Source organism: Theropithecus gelada, chromosome 3 (assembly GCF_003255815.1).
Source record: "Theropithecus gelada isolate Dixy chromosome 3, Tgel_1.0, whole genome shotgun sequence".
In the NCBI taxonomy this organism is placed as follows: domain Eukaryota; kingdom Metazoa; phylum Chordata; class Mammalia; order Primates; family Cercopithecidae; genus Theropithecus; species Theropithecus gelada.
The window spans coordinates 13,443,063-13,460,965 of NC_037670.1; the positions used below are offsets into that span (position 1 = coordinate 13,443,063).

Below are 17,903 nucleotides of genomic sequence, written 5' to 3' on the forward strand. Positions count from 1 at the left end.
GTAGCTAAAATAAATTACATTTTTCTTGGGGGAGAAGACTACCTCATATTAACTTACAATAAAGTATTTTTAGGATCATTCAAGGAGCACACCCATAACACTGAGTATGTTAGGAAGAAATGCTCTCTCTGGAAATTACACAGCCATGCAGGTGGCGGGGATGGCATGAGGAGGAGTGGATGGCCCACATTCTCGAAGACCTTGGGGAAAACTGGATTAAAATGATTTGCCTTATTCTGGTTCTGTAAGATACACATCAGAGTGAAACCACCCCAAGTGTACCTCTGAATTGCTTTTCTATTTTTTTCCCTTAGGGATTTGAGGGCTTCACTTAGATTTCTCTTCATCTAAACTGTGATGGCCTACATTGACCTGATTTACCTAAAATGTCTTTCCTCTCCTTTCAGCTCTGTCTGATCTGGAGCTCGTGGCCCAATCAATTATCTTCATTTTTGCTGGCTATGAAACCACCAGCAGTGTTCTTTCCTTCATTATGTATGAACTGGCCACTCACCCTGATGTCCAGCAGAAACTGCAGGAGGAAATTGATGCAGTTTTACCCAATAAGGTGAGTGGATGATACGTGGAGAAGGAGGGAGGAGGTGAAGCCTTAGCAAAAATGTCTCCTCACCACTCCCCAGGAAGATTTTTGTAAAAAGCATAATCACTGATTCTTTCACTGACACTCTGTAGGAAGACTCTGAAAAGAAAAGAAAGAAACATAGGGAATTGTTGCTACTGGCAGAATCATAAGATCTTTGTAAAACAGTGCTGTACTTGGTTCATCTGCTTTCTGTTACTACAATAATGCTAAGGAAAAAACCTCAAAAAATCTCAGTGGCATCTAACAATAAGCATTTATTGCTCACACTCATTTCACATCGGTTTTGGTTGTGAATTTTGTGGTTGGAGCAGGCACCATAGTGGTATGTGATGTTCCCTTCCCTGTGTCCACACATGGACACAGGAATTTGCTCTTTTTATCTGTTTTCACTTTCTTGGTTACAGACGTGTGACCTTTTTTTTTTGAAAGGTGCCAATCACTTTCTCATATTTTATTTGATGCTAGTGGTCATAGCCTATTAGTCACATTTGTTTCCATGAGAAACAAAAACCACTACACGGTTATGCTAAGGATTTCAGTCCCTAGGGTGAGAGCTGTCCCAAATGTCTCCCCTCTTCACAACACCTCCACGCATCTCAGTGGGCCATTGAGCACATCAACGGGCATGACAGTTATTAAAACACTTTATAAATGCTTCGATCCTTTACCAGTATGAGTTATTCTCTGGAGCTTCTAACACTTCAACAGTACTGCATGGACTGAGTTAAAAGTTAATTCAAAATCTCAGTTTATCCAAATCTGTTTCTTTCTTACCAGGCACCACCCACCTATGATACTGTGCTACAGATGGAGTATCTCGACATGGTGGTGAACGAAACGCTCAGATTATTTCCAATTGCTATGAGACTTGAGAGGGTCTGCAAAAAAGATGTTGAAATCAATGGGATATTCATACCCAAAGGGGTGGTGGTGATGATTCCAACCTATGCTCTTCATCATGACTCAAAGTACTGGGCAGAGCCTGAGAAGTTCCTCCCTGAAAGGTACAAGGCCCCTGAGAAGGGAGCCCTCCCTGAACCAGCCTGGTTCAAGCATATTCTGTCTCTCTTAATCTATAGGACGGTCATGGGCTTATATAATTATTTGCTTGTCTTTTTACATTTAGAAGTTTTCTTAAATCATCAAATTGATTATTGTCACACTTTTCAAACCACAGACTAGAAAAAAGAAAACTACAGCCATCCACAGTCCCAAAAACTTAAGATGAAGGTCATCAATTATGTCCTTACGGGTCATAAGTGTCCAAAATATAAGGACTCTTTTAGAAACACATGATCACAATGCTATTATTACATCCCCCAAATGAATATTTTTTCATAAATATAATCAAATATTTAGGAATAAAATTTGAATAAAAAACATGGGTCTAATCTTCAAAGAATTTATAGCTTAGTGGAAGAGATAGACAAAGAAAGCAGTGATGATACCGTGTTACCTCGGTATAGTAGCATCGTATGCCTGTGTAAATTATCTAACTTCAATTATTCTATAGAGGTGTTGGGGAGAAAGAGGGAGAGATGGAGAGAAGAAGAAGGAGGAGAAGGAGGGATAAGACAAGGTAGGGAGGAGAAGGAGGAGGATTAGAAAAAACAAGAGAGGAGAGAAGGAAAGTGCAAAATAACAATTTTGAAATAGTGCAAGACAGTTTCCCCTTCTCCTTCCTCATGACCAATGTAAGTGTGACTTGAGGCAGGAACCTACTTTTCCATTACTCAGTCTTATCACTTATGTGCCTTTTATAGTGTGAACACATCACCACCCTGAATATAATTTCAGTATTTGGAAATAAGTATTCTTTGCAACAGTATTTATCTCATCTCAACAAGACTGAAAGCTCCTATAGTGTAGGGAGAGTAGAAAGGATCTGTAGCGTACAATTCTCATAGCAAAATAAGCATAGCAGGATTTCAATGACCAGCCCACAAAAGTATCCTGTGTACTACTAGAGGAGGGGTGGGCCCTAAGTAAGAAACCTTACATGTAACTCTTAGGGGCATTATGTCATTAACTTTTTAAAAATCTACCAATGTGGAACCAGGTTCAGCAAGAAGAACAAGGACAACATCGATCCTTACATATACACGCCCTTTGGAAGTGGACCCAGAAACTGCATTGGCATGAGGTTTGCTCTCATGAACATGAAACTTGCTCTAATCAGAGTCCTTCAGAACTTCTCCTTCAAACCTTGTAAAGAAACACAGGTTAGTCAATTTTCTACAAAAATAATGTTTTATTAAGAATTCTTTTAACTGAAAGGTCTATATTTTTAAAAAGAATATGCTTGTTTAATCTTTTACTAATTTGTCCTATGGGCCAAGGAATCAATTTGGACCCATCTGTGATCTTTGAGGGCGCTTCAGTTCTGGAGGTCAAAAGCTGTAGCATTAAAAACATCATGTGAAGTCCATGTAGATTAGCATGGCATGATTATCTGCAGTCTCCTTGAACTTGAGCAAAGTTTAAGTTCAGTTTCAAGTCGATTGGAAAGATGGGGAAGTATTTTGCACAATCATAAAGTGCAATGAATACCTTGTTGTGACTTTTGAATGCTGCTCTCCCCTACCAGAACTTTCAGAAACTTTCTTATGACAGTGGCTCCCAACCACTAACTGTACCTTGGAATCACCAGGGAGCTTTAAAAATTCATAATGCCTGGGATATCACAGAAATTCTAAACTAATTTGCCCAGAGTGTAGCTTTAAAAGCTCCCCCATTGTTTCTTATCTGAAGACAAGGTTGAGAATGACTAATTTAAGGCATTTCTGGTGGACATGAAGGGCTACCACAGTCCAAGGCCATCCTGACTGACCTCATCTTCCAGGTGCCTAGCTCCATTCAGTTGGGCTCCATTTCAACCCAGTTATAACTCTATTAATGTTGTTCCCTTTCTCCTCATTTTGTTCTTATCTTTCAAGTCCTAGTTCAATTTCCAAGCCCCTCCAAAGTGTCTTCTCCTCCTAGTCCAGGGCCCATTTACTTCTCTGCTCTGTTATTGGATACTGGAGGCTATTACCGTATAATTTCACAATTTGCCATTGAATCATTGAGTTTTATTCTCTATATTTTCTCTGTATCTAAGAATGTCTTCCCACCTCCATTAACAATATCCTCTCATTTTATTCCTTTTAAAATATCCCAGTGGTGCCTTGCAAGGGACTGTATCTAACGCAAGCATTTGGTCAATGTTTAAGGAGTGATGTGCAGTTGATGGCTTGCATACATATATTAAGCTACTTAATGTGAACCTTTAACAAATGCTATTCATGCATATGCGTGTGTGTGTGTGTGTGTGTGTGTGCACATGTGCGCATGCATGTCTGTCTGCAGTGAAAACATTCTTGGGTTTTGAAAATTTTTAAATAATAAGGTGTTATATTTATAGAAAGATTTGAAATATTTTCTCTGAAGAAGTTAAAGAACAGATGTCACTGATTCATATTAAACAAGACCCTATAAATCTTATTTCTAAGTCTCATGTATTTATTATTCAACTCCACCCCTTAAGTAAGTAGGCTTTCTATATAGGAGAGGAAGAAGATAGAAATAGTTTCCATATTATTTTCATATTCCGTATTATTGGTGGCTTTAGGCCAGCTGTGTAGCTATCCTATATGTGCTCAGACAGGGTACCCAGCCCTGAATAAAAGTGGTCCTCTGGCACACCGGGGATGGGGAAGGTATTCCTTGGTAAGCTCCCAAGCTGGCACTTCTTGATCTCCATGGCCATTTTCATGCCCATTACTCCATGGTGATCAGAATATCACTCTGTTGTGTCCCCTCAATACTGAAGCAGTGTCTCAATAAGAATGGGGCTAAAAGTTGAGTCAAAACACTGTAGGAATTGAGAGGTTCCCCACTTGCACTACCCTTAGGAGCCAAGAGGAGATGATAAAAAATAAAACGATGATGTTTCCTGAAGGTGTCTTCCCATCTTTACACTGGACAGGTTCAACTGGGAGGAATTACTGGACTCTGGAAGTTGAAGACTGTCCATATAATTAAAATGTACAATAACTACTTAGGATTACCTTGCAAGTTTCAACATACACAAAATTAACTTTATATGACTCTTCAAAAATAGTTTGCCATCATGCTTAATAATCTGGTTTAAATTTTAAAGACTCATCCATTTTACTTAAAATTTAAATCAATAAAGAACACAGGTTCCCATGAATTTGTCTCAGGCCTGGCACAGAAGAGTACTCCATAAATATTTTGTTAAATGATAGATGATGAATGCTCTCACTATCCAATCTTCACACATCTTATAGAATAAGTATAAAGAATCCAAGATTTATAGTGCTGAAAGTAGTTTTTATATGTTTACAAGCATTATTGTCATTAATGCATTTTTTTACTTTGATGCTATACTTTCTACTTTGGCTTTACTTAATGCTACTCAATATGCTTTTTTAACTGTTGCAGATCCCGCTGAAATTACGCTTAGGAGGACTTCTTCAAACAGAAAAACCCATTGTTCTAAAGATTGAGTCAAGGGATGGGACCGTAAGTGGAGCCTGAATTTTACTAAGGACTTCTGCTTTGCTCTTCAAGAAAGCTGTGCCCCAGAACACCAGAGACCTCAAATTACTTTGTGAATAGAACCCTGAAATGAAGATGGGCTTCATCCAATGTACTGCATAAATAACCAGGGATTCTGTACATGCATTGAGCTCTTTCCCTGTCTGTGTATAGTGTTATACTTGGGAATATAAAGGAGATGACCAAATTAGTGCAGGGGAGATAGATTTGGCTCCTCTGCTTCTCATAGGACTATCTCCAGCCTGGTTCAAGCACCCCTAGTTAGCACCATTAACTCCTCCTGAGCTCTGATAAGAGAATCAACATTTCTCAATAATTTCATCCACAATTATTAATGAAAACAAGAATTATTTTGATGGCTCTAACAGTGACATTTATAGCTCATGTTTTACCTGGAGTATTCTATAATAAGTTTTATATTAAATCAATAAAGACCACTTTACAAAAGTATTATCAGATGCTTTCCTGCATATTAAGGAGAAATCTATAGAACTGAATAAGAACCAACAAGTAAATATTTTTGATCATTGTAATCACTGTTGGTATGGGGCGTTTGTCAGAACTAGAATTTGATTATTAACATAGGTGAAAGTTAATCCGCTGTGACTTTACCCATTGTTTAGAAAGAATATTCATAGTTTAATTATGCCATTTTTGATCAGGCATAGTGGCTCATTCCTGTAATCTCAGCACTTTGGGAGGCTGAGCCAGGTGGATCGCCTGAGGTCAGGAGTTCAAGACCAGCCTGGTCAACATGGTGAAACCCCATCTCTACTAAAAATACAAAAATTAGCTAGGCATGGTGGTACATGCCTGTAAACTCAGCTACACAGGAGACTGATATTTGGAAAAATCTAAAGACTCCAAAGAACTATTGGAACTGATAAACAAATTCAGTAATGTTGCTGGATACAAAATCAACATACAAAAATTAGTAGCATTTCTATATGCCATAGTGAACAATCTGGCAAAAATAAAAAAGTAATCCCTTTTACAATAGTCACAAATAAAACTAAATACCTAGAAATTAAGTTAATCAAAGAAGAGAAAGATCTCTACAGTGAATATTGTAAAACACTGATGAAAGGAATTGAAGACACAAAAAGGGATATTTCATGTTTATATATTGTAAGAATCAATATTGTTAAAAATGTCCACACTACCCAAAGCAATGTACAGATTCAATGAAATCCGTCAAAATACCAATGGCATTCTTCAAATAAATAGAAAAAAATCCTATAATTTGTATGGAACCACAAAAGACCCAGAATAGCCAAAGCTATCTTCAGCAAAAAGAACAAAATGGGAGGAATCATATTACTTGACTGCAAATTATACTACAGAGTTATAGTAACCAAAACAGCATGGTTCTTATACGAAAACAGACACATAGACCAATGAAATACAATCGAGAACCCAGAAACAAATGCAAACACCTACAGTGAACTCATTTTTGACAATGCTACCAAGAACATACATTGGGGAAAAGACAGTCTCTTCAATAAATGGTGCTGGGAAAACTGGATATCCATATGCAGAAGAATGAAACTAGACCCCTATATCTCACCAGACACAAAAATCAAATCAAGGTGGATTAAAGACTGAAATCTGGCTGAGTGGGGTGACTCATGCCTGTAATCTCAGTACTTTGCAGAACTTTGAGAGGCCATCACTTGAGGTCAGGAGTTAGAGACCAGCCTGCCAACATGGTGAAACCCCATCTCTACCAAAAAATACAAAAGTTAGCTGGGCATGGTGGTGCATGCCTATAGTCCCAGCTACTCAGTAAGCTAAGGTGGGAGTATCATTTGGACCTGGGAGGTGGAAGCTACAGTGAGCCGAGATCATGCCAATGCACCCCAGCCTGGGCAACAGAGTGAGACAGACTGAAATCTAAGACCTCAAGCTATGAAACTGTTACAAGAAAACATTGTGGAAACTCTTCAGGACATTGGTCTGGGCAAAAATTTCCGAAGTAATACCCCACAAGCACAGGCAACCAAACCAAAAATGGACAAATGGAATCACATCAAGTTAAAAATCTTCTGTGCTGCAAAAAATGTAATCAACAACATGAAGACACAAACCACGGAATGGGAGAAAATAGTTTCAAACCAACACTCTGACAACAGATTAATAGCCAGAATATATAAAGAGCTCAAACAACTCTGTAGTAAACAATCTAATAATCCAATCAAAAAATGGGCAAAAGATTTGAATAGACATTTCTCTCTCTCTCTCCTTTTTTTTTTTTTTTTTGAGATGGAGTCTCTGTCGCCCAGGCTGGAGTGCAGTGGCACAATCTCGGTTCACTGCAAGCTCCCCCTCCCGGGTTCATGCCAATCACTTGCTTCAGCCTCCCAAGTGGCTGGGACTACAGGCGCCTGCCACCACGCCAGGCTAATTTTTTGTATTTTTAGTAGAGACAGGGTTTCACGTGTTAGCCAGGATAGTCTTGATCTCCTGACCTTGTGATCCACCCGCCTGGGCCTCCCAAAATGCTGGGATTACAGGTTTGAGCCACCGCGCCCAGCCTGAATGGACATTTCTCAAAAGAAGACATACAAATATCACGTAGACGTATAAAAAGGTGCTCAACATCATTGATCATTAGAGAAATGAAATAAAAAACTACAGTGAGATAACATCTCACCCCAGCTAAAATGGCTTTTATCCAAAAGACAGGCAACAACAAATGCCAGCGAGAATGTGGAGAAAAGGAAACCCTTGTACACTGTTGGTGTGAATTAGTACAACCACTATAGAGAACAGTTTGGAGGTTCCTCAAAAAATTAAAATAGAGCTACCATAAGATCCAGAAATCGCAGGGCTTGGGTATATACCTGAAAGAAAAGAAATCCATATACTGAAGAAATATCTTCACTCTCATGTTCACAATAGCCACTATTCACAAATGCCAAGATTTGGAAGCAACCTAAGTGTCCATCAACAGATGAATGGATAAAGAAAGTACTCCAATTATACACAATGGAGTACAATTCAGCCACAAAAAAAGCATGAGATCCTGTTATCTGTAATAACATGGATGGAACTGGAGGTCATTATGTTAAGTGAAATAAGCCAGGCACAGAAAGACAGACATTGCATGTTCTCACTTATTTGCAGGATCTACAAATAAAAACAACCGAACTAATGTCTGGGTCTTAGTCAACTTTGTACACTAAGTACTGGGAGCACAGCTTTTAAAATACATGATGAATGCTTTCATGCAGGAATGAATAGAGGAGAGGCACAGGGTGCCTCTGGGTGTTCTTCCGATGCATAGTATCTTCCTTGACACATTCAGTACAACTCTCAACAGGTAGTCTCTTCATATTGTGTTACCTTCTGAGGAATTAGGTGGCAGAACATGCCTTCTATTATTTTCCTTTATGGAACAAGACCAAATGCATTAGTTGGGACACAGTGCTTGCTGCATTTGAGTCCCAAGCACGATTAGCCTATTGCTGAGAGTAATTAGTCTATTTCTACAGAGTCAGAGGGGATGACACGCAGGGGCCCAGCAATCTCACCCAAGTCAACTCCACCAATGTTTCTGGTCACCCACCGTGTGTACAGTACCCTGCTAGGGACCAGGGTCATGACAGTAAATAATACCAGACTGTGCCCTTGAGGAGCTCATCTCTGCTGAGGGAAACAGGCACAGAAACCCACAATGGTGGCAGAGAGGGAAGAGGACAATGGGACTGTGTGAGGGGGATAGGAGGCACCCAGAGGAGGAAATGGTTACATCTGTGTGGGGAATTTGGTAAGGAAAGGCTTTAACAGAAGGGGTCTGTCTGGCTGGGCTTGGAAGGATGTGTAGGAGTCATCTAGGGGGTGCAGGTACACTCCAGGCAGAAGGAATTGCATGGGTAAAGATCTGTAGGTGTGGCTTGTGGGGATGGATTTCAAGCATTCTGGAATAATCTCTAGAGCAAAGGAGACTTGGAGGAAGTTCTGAAGATTTATTCTTTGCTTTAATCTTTTTTCTCTGGTCTCTGGGAGGCTAGGATTAATATACAGCTTTGTTTCTCACCTAATGGGAATCTGCCAGCAGCCTGAAAAGGCAGGAGCCATGAAAGCCAATTTGGATTTTACACATATTTTCTCCTTTATGTTACAGTACAGGAGGATGAACCCTCTCACTGGTGGGATTCCTGGCATCCTAGAGCAGGTGGAGAGGAAAGAGTTACCTTCCACTGTGGGTAGTGGAGGCTCAACCTGTCACATTTGACTTCTACCTCAAGTTTGTTTTTATTAAGAGTAGGGAACCACAATAACATGAAAATAGAAAATATAAACCTCATTTTAATTCTTTCACAGAAAGCTTAGGAATTCAGTGAGTTGTGGCAACATGGTTTCCATTTTCTAACATTTTTAAATGAATTGATTTGGTTTAAATTTATTCATTTTTAAACCAGAATTTTTTGGAGATAGACTATTTCCAGCATGTTCCTTCTGGATAATAAAAGAGGGCTGTTAGTTCAGTATTTGTGACAATAAACGTGTATAAAATAACACCACCTTTCTAGAATAATGTCAGGAATACGAGTCTAATGCACGAATGTATATCTCTAAGACAAGATTGCATATGTCTTTTTAAATATACATGCCCAACAATTTATTTTAATACCTCCTTTTTGAATATACCTGCTTAGCAGGCTGTGTTAAACTCTCGGGGCAAGGGAGTAGGCAAGATTGTGAGCCAGTGACAATAGCAAAGGCATCCAGGTAGGATCAGTATGAAGTGAGAAAATATTCCTCAGTTCTCAGGGTAGAACTGCAAAGAGATATTCATGGGTCCTGGCCCCACAGTGGACGTCACTCAAAGAGCAAACCGGTTGGCATCTCATCTGCTTCAAGCCTGGACACAGGGGCACCATCTGTGTCACTCTGTGTGTGGTCCGCCATGTTGTGGGGCTGTCACTACAGATTTGGGCAGCCGGGCAAACAATACCTTAGCCTTAGATGATGCTGGTGCAGCCCAGGAGTCAGAAGCTATAGTGGAGACCATGCCCTACTTAGGCCAACACGATTACATGCAATAGATGACTGGCTTTTCTGTTAGCCTCTTCATTGAAAACGAAAGCAGTATTACTCTACCAGAGGGGAGCTGGAAAGAAACTAAACAGCTTACCCAGCACAGCCTCTGCCGTGACGTGGAACCATGTGAGTCTAGACACTCACCTACATCTTTCCTCGGGGGCCAGTGCTGTTGACACATTAACTCAATAGTTTGTCCTGGCCTGAGAGACCATGTAACTTGTAGAAAGTTTAGAAGCAGACATTAGTGTCATTGATTTGCCATGGCTGCGACAACAAAAGAAGAAACTGGAGTCAGAAAACCGAAGGCTGCCCTGGTTTCAGTATATGGTGCACACACTTCCACTAACTATTCTGGGGCAAATAGCTAAATGCACTATATGCTGCCTCTGCTGGGTCCTCCAAACATGACCCTCCATGCCATTTCTAGTTTTATTTTACCACATATTGTCAGAGTCACTGGATTCGTACAGAATGTTTGGAACCTATACTGCCTTAAGTGCTACCCATTCTAGAAGAGAAAACAAGGTCTTAATTCAACTCTCTGGAAAATTTTATGGTTACTTATGTAAAATACTACATCTTTTGCTATCAACAGGAAGGTACGTGGACATTAGAAGGCCCCTGCCTTTCAGCTGAAAGCACACATGAGGTATATGGATCCATTTATATACACCATAATTTTCAGCTGCATTTTCCTAATTTGCCTCTCTGTAGCCAACCTTGTGAGACTAGCAGATTCACAGTTGAACTGGCGGCTGGCGACCTCTTCCGTCAGCTTTTCTTCTTCCTTCCATCCTCCACCCCTCAGTAACATCAGACTGGGAAGGTCTTCAGACATCCAGAACCCCTAGCTGGGGGAGTCCATACATGACCCATCAAAGATGAGTTGCAAGCAGGCCTGCCATAGGGAGCAGCAGCATTAACGGGTTTTCCTACAGAGACAGTTGATGTGCAGAGGCAATAAACTGACTGCTTTGTGATTGATCACCTTGAAAAAAATGATCATGTCTGGATATAGTAGTCCTTTCTTGCATTGCTATAAAGAAATACCTGAGGCTGGATAATTTATAAAGAAAAGAGATTTAATTGTCTCATGGTTCTGCAGGCTCTACAGGAAGCATAGCAACTTCTGCCTCTAGGGAGGCCTCAGGAAATTTACAATCATGACAGAAGGTGAAAGAGAAGCAGACGGATCTTACATGGCTGGAGCAGAAGCAAGAGAGAGTGGGGAGGAGGTGCCACACACTTTTAAGCCACCAGATCTCATAAAAACGCATTGTCACAAGGACAGCACCCAAGGGGGATGGTGTGAAACCATGAGAAACTGCTCCTAGGATCCAATCACCTCCTATCAGGGCCCACCACCAGCACTGGAGATTACATTTCAACATGAGATTTGGGTAGGGGCAGATTCAGACCATATCACTGACACTGTGCTTATCAGACGAATATCACCAGTTGGAAGGCTAGATTCCACAAGAGGAGGAATGTCCTGGAAATTGTTTCCTTAAGTTGTGATTCTTCTACACACTGTCATTCAGGGAACTGTGAGTCACTCATCCTCCCCAGTGGCTCAAATCAACCAGATTATCTGACCACAGAGACTGAGGTGTAGCTGAAAATTTCTTGCATTTCTACAAGGCCAATAGAAGATTGGAACACAGTTGTCAATCTGTAGAAATAAGGACTCTGTGACTCCTCCAACACCTCTCTGTGAATGATGGTTTAAGAAGGGCCAGATCCTAAAACAGGGTCAGAGCTTAGAGAGAAGGGAAAGCATAAAAGCCTCTGAGCAAATTCTAAAGACAGGGTCACCATAGGCTCTCAGTGACCCTCTGTGACTGAGTGGAAGCAGTGATGCAAAATCTCATCATCACAGCTGAAACAAAAGAAAAGTCACCCTTTCTACCTAGGATGAGAATCCCCAAATCAGTGTAGTCCACTTACTAACTAGACATAAAGGAATGAAGTGCCCTGAAATAATTCCTGCCTAAACCTCTCAGGAGCACTCATGTTTGAGGACATTTATCAAGTATTCACTCCAGGATTGGGACCTTGAAGACTTCAGCTGCTTTTAGCTAATCATTGTGACTTTTGGGGTCTTGGTGCAGGCAGGAAAGGACCTGATGAACAAACATAATCATTGCCATTGCAGTTACTGTTATTATTTATTGCCTTAATGTTACCTCCTTCTCTTGAGCATTCCAGTTCCTCCCTCAGTGACTCGCCAGCCCCTATATCTATAAAATCACAATCCCTGTGACCTGATTTCTGTTTCACTTTGTAGGTGTGAAACCCATTCACATGGACTTTTAAAAAAGCTTAGAATTCCAGGGCCCACACCTCTGCCTTTTTTGGGAACTACTGTGTCCTACCATCAGATGAATGTCTTTGAGCTCGTTCTTTTGCTTCTTATGATTGCAAAGAGCAGCCTAGTTCCATGAGTAAAAATGCTTCTCTGAAAGAGGAAGGTCTGAGGTTTTACCCTTTTGGAAACAGTGTGTAGGCATCACCCAGAGCATGGCAAGGTTCACACAGGGGCTTTCTTGCTAACTCTCAGGAACCTCAGGTTTGCCTCAGTTGAACAGCCCAAATCCCAAGGTAGATCAGCAACCTGATGTTCAAAACTCGATATGCAGACTTTGTGAGCACCATAAAGAATATTTCTTTTGGTTCCATGTATGTTCCCAGGAAAGTACAGTCATACTTAGTTAGTATTAAAAGTTGGAACAGGATCCCTTGATTGTGGCTTGTTATCTGTGTACATGAGAGTCAAACTTTCTTCTCTGTAGCAAGAGCTCATGAGTAGCCTTTTGTCCCTTCCTCCTGAACAGCTTTGAAACTCAGTTTATTAGGGAGATCAAGTGTTTACCATTGGGTCATTTGCACCAGCTTCAATCATCTCCTACAAATGCTAAATTCCCCGAGGGTTTTTCCATTTCTCTACCTTAGCTCTTACTCCCCATGATATCTTTTGCCATTTTGAGACACAAAACAAAGGGGTTCTGCTTTACTTCTTTTTATTCAAAGGCAGCACTTTATTAGTGAGTCTGAGGAGGGAGTGGATGTAACTGACATGAAATAGTCGTTGTTTATCAAACTTAGATCTTTAAGCAAAAAATGAATTTGTGTCTTTTTTTCCCAAAGGTGGAATCACATTCAAAATCACTAGAAAGGGGATAATTTGATGAAATTATTAAATATTTAGTGTTGCTGAATAGAATGTCACATGTGCCATGTGGACTGTGAACTTTGGCCAACTTTTGTGTCTAACCTGGTCTGCTGCTCTCCCTAGGGCCTGGCCCCTGGATGGAAAATTATGACCTCGTGTCCACAGTGCCAGCAGCAGTGGTCAGCTCTCTGGCTTAGAAAATCTTTCCATCATACCTGAGGCTTGCTTCTCAGATTCTAATTCTCCCAAGTGAGGGCTTTGTTGTCTAATTACTACCCAGAAATTTCATATTTTTCCCTCTGCAAAGGCAATAATTTCCCCACCACCTTTTCCAGGTCAACACTTTAGTAGGTGTACTCCCAAGATAAACATTCCTGGGACCTTTGTTTGCATAGTTAAAACGTCACCCCTGAAATGTAGAAACAGGAAGGTTTGTTTTTAAGTTTCAATGAAAACCCCGAGCAGGTGTCAGAATTTGCTGTGTCTGATATGCAGAGGGGACATTTTCTCAGAACTTCCATGTTAAGCTGGGAAACTGGAAAGTGAGTTCATTTTGTCATTCTGATACTTGCTCATTTTCTTACTCAACAACATACCTCAGACTTATCTAAATCTGCTAAAGAGGTCTGCAGTGTCTGTAACTTTCTAATTTCACTAGAATTCTAGAGCGAGCTCATGAAATAAATGAAAAGGATGATGAACAAAGAGATAAAAAACTGTGCATTCCCTTCTGATACTCACTAACTTTCCCTCAGCCTCAGTTTCCCCACGTGCCCCTGGAGGTGATTATTCAGGGATTTATGAGATTTTAGAGACAACACATGAAAAAGCAAAAAAACATCAGAAAGACAAAGAGGTACTTAGTATTTATACACAAGAATAAGTCATTCAGTATCTACGACACTTGGAGAAAATTCGAGAGTGATTTTAAATCTCTCATTTCAAATCTCTCCTGTTTTCTCACTTTCCCTTTTGATGTCTCTAAATAACCTTCCTCTAACTTCCAGCAAGTCTGATTTCTTTGTATTCGACTGTTTCCAGTCCCAGTTAGAGGCAGGGTTAAGTACATTTAAAATAATAATCAAGGGGAACACTTCCAGTTTGGCTGAATAGGAACAGCTTCTGTTCCATTGGTCTATACATCTGTTTTGGTACCAGTACCATGCTGTTTTGATTACTGTAGCCTTGTAGTATAGTTTGAAGTCAGGTAGCATGATGCCTCCAGCTTTGTTCTTTTTGCTGTCTTGGCTATACAAGCTCTTTTATAGTTCCATATGAAATTTAAGGTAGTTTTTTGTAATTTTGTAAAGAAAGTCTATGGTAGTTTGATGGGATAGCATCGACTTTATAAATTACTTTGGGCAGTATGGCCATTTTCACAATATTGATCCTTCCTATCCATGAGCATGGAATATGTTTCCATTTGTTTGTGTCCTCTCCTACTTCCTTGAGCAGTGGTTTGTAGTTCTGCTTGAAGAGGTCCTTCACATCCCTTGTAAGTTGGATTCCTAGATATTTTATTCTCTTAGTAGCAATTGTGAATGGGAGTTTGATCATGATTTGGCTCTGTTTGTCTATTATTGGTGTATAGGAATGCTTTTGATTTTTGCACATTGATTTTTGCATCCTGAGACTTCCCGAAGTAGCTTATTAGCTTAAGGAGATTTGGGGCAGATGACATAATTGCATATTATTATAAACAGAGACAATTTGACTTCCTCTCTTCCTACTTGAATACCCTTTATTTCTTTCACTTGCCTGATTGTCCTGACCACAACTTACAATACTATGTTGAATAGGAGTGGTGAGAGAGGCCATTTTTGTCTTTTGCTAGTTTTCAAAAAGAATGCTTCCAGCTTTTGCCCATTCAGTATCATATCAGCTGTGGATTTGTCATAAATATCTCTTATTATTTTGAGATACGTTTCATCAATACCAAGTCTATTGAGAATTTTTGGCATGAAGGAGCATTGAATTTTATCGAAAGCCTTTTCTGCCTCTATTGAGTTAATCATGTGGTTTTTGTCATTGGTTCTGTTTACGTGATGGATTACATTGATTGATTTACATGTGTTGAACCAGCCTTGCATCCTAAGTATGAAACCAACTTGATCATGGTGGATAAGCTTTTTATGTGGTGCTGGATTCGGTTTGCCAGTATTTTATTGAGGATTTTTGCATCAGTGTTCATCCAGGATATTCGCCTGAAATTTTCTTTTTTTATTGTGCCTCTGCCAGGTTTTGGTATCAGGATGATACTGGCCTCATAAAATGAGTTAGTGAGGAGTCTCTCATTTTCTATTGTTTGGAATAGTTTCAGAAAGAATGGTACCAGCTCCTCTTTGTACCTCTGGTAGAATTCGGCTGTGAATCCATCTGGTCCTGGGCTTTTTTGTTGTTGTTGTTGGTAGGCTATTAATTACTTCCTCAGTTTCAGAACTTGTTATTGGTCTATTCAGGGATTCAACTTTTTTCTTGTTTAGTCTTGGGAGGGTGTATGTGGCCAGGAATTTATCCATTTCTTCTAGGGTTTCTAGCTTATTTGCATAGAGTTGTTTATAGTATTCTTGATGGTAGTTTGCATTTCTGTGGAATCAGTGGTGATCTCTCCTTTATCTTTTTTTTATTGTGTCTATTTGATTCTTTGCTTTTTTCTTCTTTATTAGTCTGGCTAGTGGTCTATCTATTTTGTTAATCTTTTCAAAAAACCAACTCTTGGATTCATTGATTTTTTGAAGGAATTTTTGTGTCTCTATCTCATTCACTTCTGTTCTGATCTTAGTTATTTTTTGTTAGCTTTTGAATTTGTTTGCTCTCGCTTCCCTAGTTCTTTTAATTGTGATGTTAGGGTGTCAATTTTAGATCTTTCCCACTTTCTCCTATGGGCATTTAGTGCTATAAATTTCCCTCTAAATACTGCTTTAGCTGTGTCCCAGAGAATCTGGTATGTTGTGTCTTTGTTCTCATTGGTTTCAAAGAAAATCTTTATTTCTGCCTTCATTTCGTTATTTACCCAGTAATCATGCAGAGCATGTTGTTCAGTTTCCATGTAGTTGTGTGGTTTTGAGTGAGTTTCTTAATCCTGAGTTCTTTTTTGATTGCACTGTGGTCCGAGAGACGGTTTGTTATAATTTGCATTCTTTTGCATTTGTTGATGAGTGTTTTACTTCCAATTACGTGGTCAATTTTAGAATAAGTGTGATGTGGTGCTGAGAAGAATGCATATTCTATTGACTTTGGGTGGAGAGCTCTGTAGATGTCTATTACGTCTGCTTGGTACAGAGCTGAATTCAAGTCCTGAATAACCTTGTTAATTTTCTCTCTTGTTGATCTGTATAATATTGACAGTGGGGTGCTACAGACGACCACTATTATTGGGTGGGGGTGGGACTCTAAGTCTCTTTGTAGGTCTCTAAGAACTTGCTTTATGAATCTGGGTGCTCCTGTATTTGGTGCATATGTATTTAGTATAGTTAGCTTTTCTTGTTGCATTGATACCTTCACCTTTATGTAATTCCTGTATTTGTCTTTTTAAAAAATCTTTGTTTAAAGTCTGTTTTATCAGAGACTAGGATAGCAACCTCTGCTTTTTTTTTTTTTTTTTCTTTCCATTTGCTGGGTAAATATTCCTACATTCCTTTATTTAGAGCCTATGGGTGTCTTTGCATGTGTGATGGGTCTCCTGAATACAGCACACCAATGGGTCTTGAGTCTTTATCTAATTTGCAAGTGTGTGTGTGTGTGTGTGTGTGTGCATGTGTGTATATTTGCGTGGTTTTTTTCCTTTTTTTTTTTTTTTTGGAGGGAGTCTTAGTCTGTCACCAGGCTGGAGTGCAGTGGCACGATCTTGGCTCCCTGCAATCTCTGACTCCCTGGTTCTAGTGATTCTACTGCCTCAGACTCTCGAGTAGCTGGAATTACAGGCATGCACTACCACTCCCAGCTAATTTTTGTATTTTCAGAAGAGGCAGGGTTTCACCATGTTGGCCAGCATGGTCTTAATCTCTTGACCTAGTGATCTGCCCTCCTCGGCCTCCCAAAGTGCTGGGATTACAAGCATGAGCCACCCGGCCTGGCTTCCAACTGGGGCATTTAGCCCATTTACATTTAAGGTTAATATTGTTATTTGTGAATTTGATTCTGTCATCATGATGTTAGCAGGTTATTTTCCCCATTAGATGATGCAGTTTCTTCATAGTGCCAATGGTCTTTAAAATTTGGTGTGTTTGGCCGGGCGCGGTGGCTCAAGCCTGTAATCCCAGCACTTTGGGAGGCCGAGACGGGCGGATCACGAGGTCAGGAGATCGAGACCATCCTGGCTAACACGGTGAAACCCCGTCTCTATTAAGAAATACAAAAAACTAGCCGGGCGAGGTGGCGGGCGCCTGTAGTCCCAGCTACTCGGGAGGCTGAGGCCGGAGAATGGCGTGAACCCGGGAGGCGGAGCTTGCAGTGAGCTGAGATCCGGCCACTGCACTCCAGCCTGGGCAACAGAGCGAGACTCCGTCTCAAAAA

General features: G+C 40.2%; 1 protein-coding gene across 3 annotated transcripts in view; it reads left to right on the forward strand.

The window, feature by feature from the left end:
* Positions 1-17,903, forward strand: part of LOC112621193 (cytochrome P450 3A8) — a 95,605-nt gene that overhangs the window by 23,460 nt on the left and 54,242 nt on the right. The window contains exons 10-14 of one of the 3 annotated variants that reach the window (XM_025380518.1): positions 408-568; positions 1,382-1,608; positions 2,664-2,826; positions 5,051-5,135; positions 12,504-12,532. In XM_025380518.1, the coding sequence (XP_025236303.1) occupies positions 408-568; positions 1,382-1,608; positions 2,664-2,826; positions 5,051-5,135; positions 12,504-12,532 (665 nt within the window). Of the gene's footprint in view, positions 1-407; positions 569-1,381; positions 1,609-2,663; positions 2,827-5,050; positions 5,618-12,503; positions 12,533-17,903 lie in introns of those variants that run through there. The other 2 variants (XM_025380515.1, XM_025380517.1) reach the window with 2 other exon arrangements.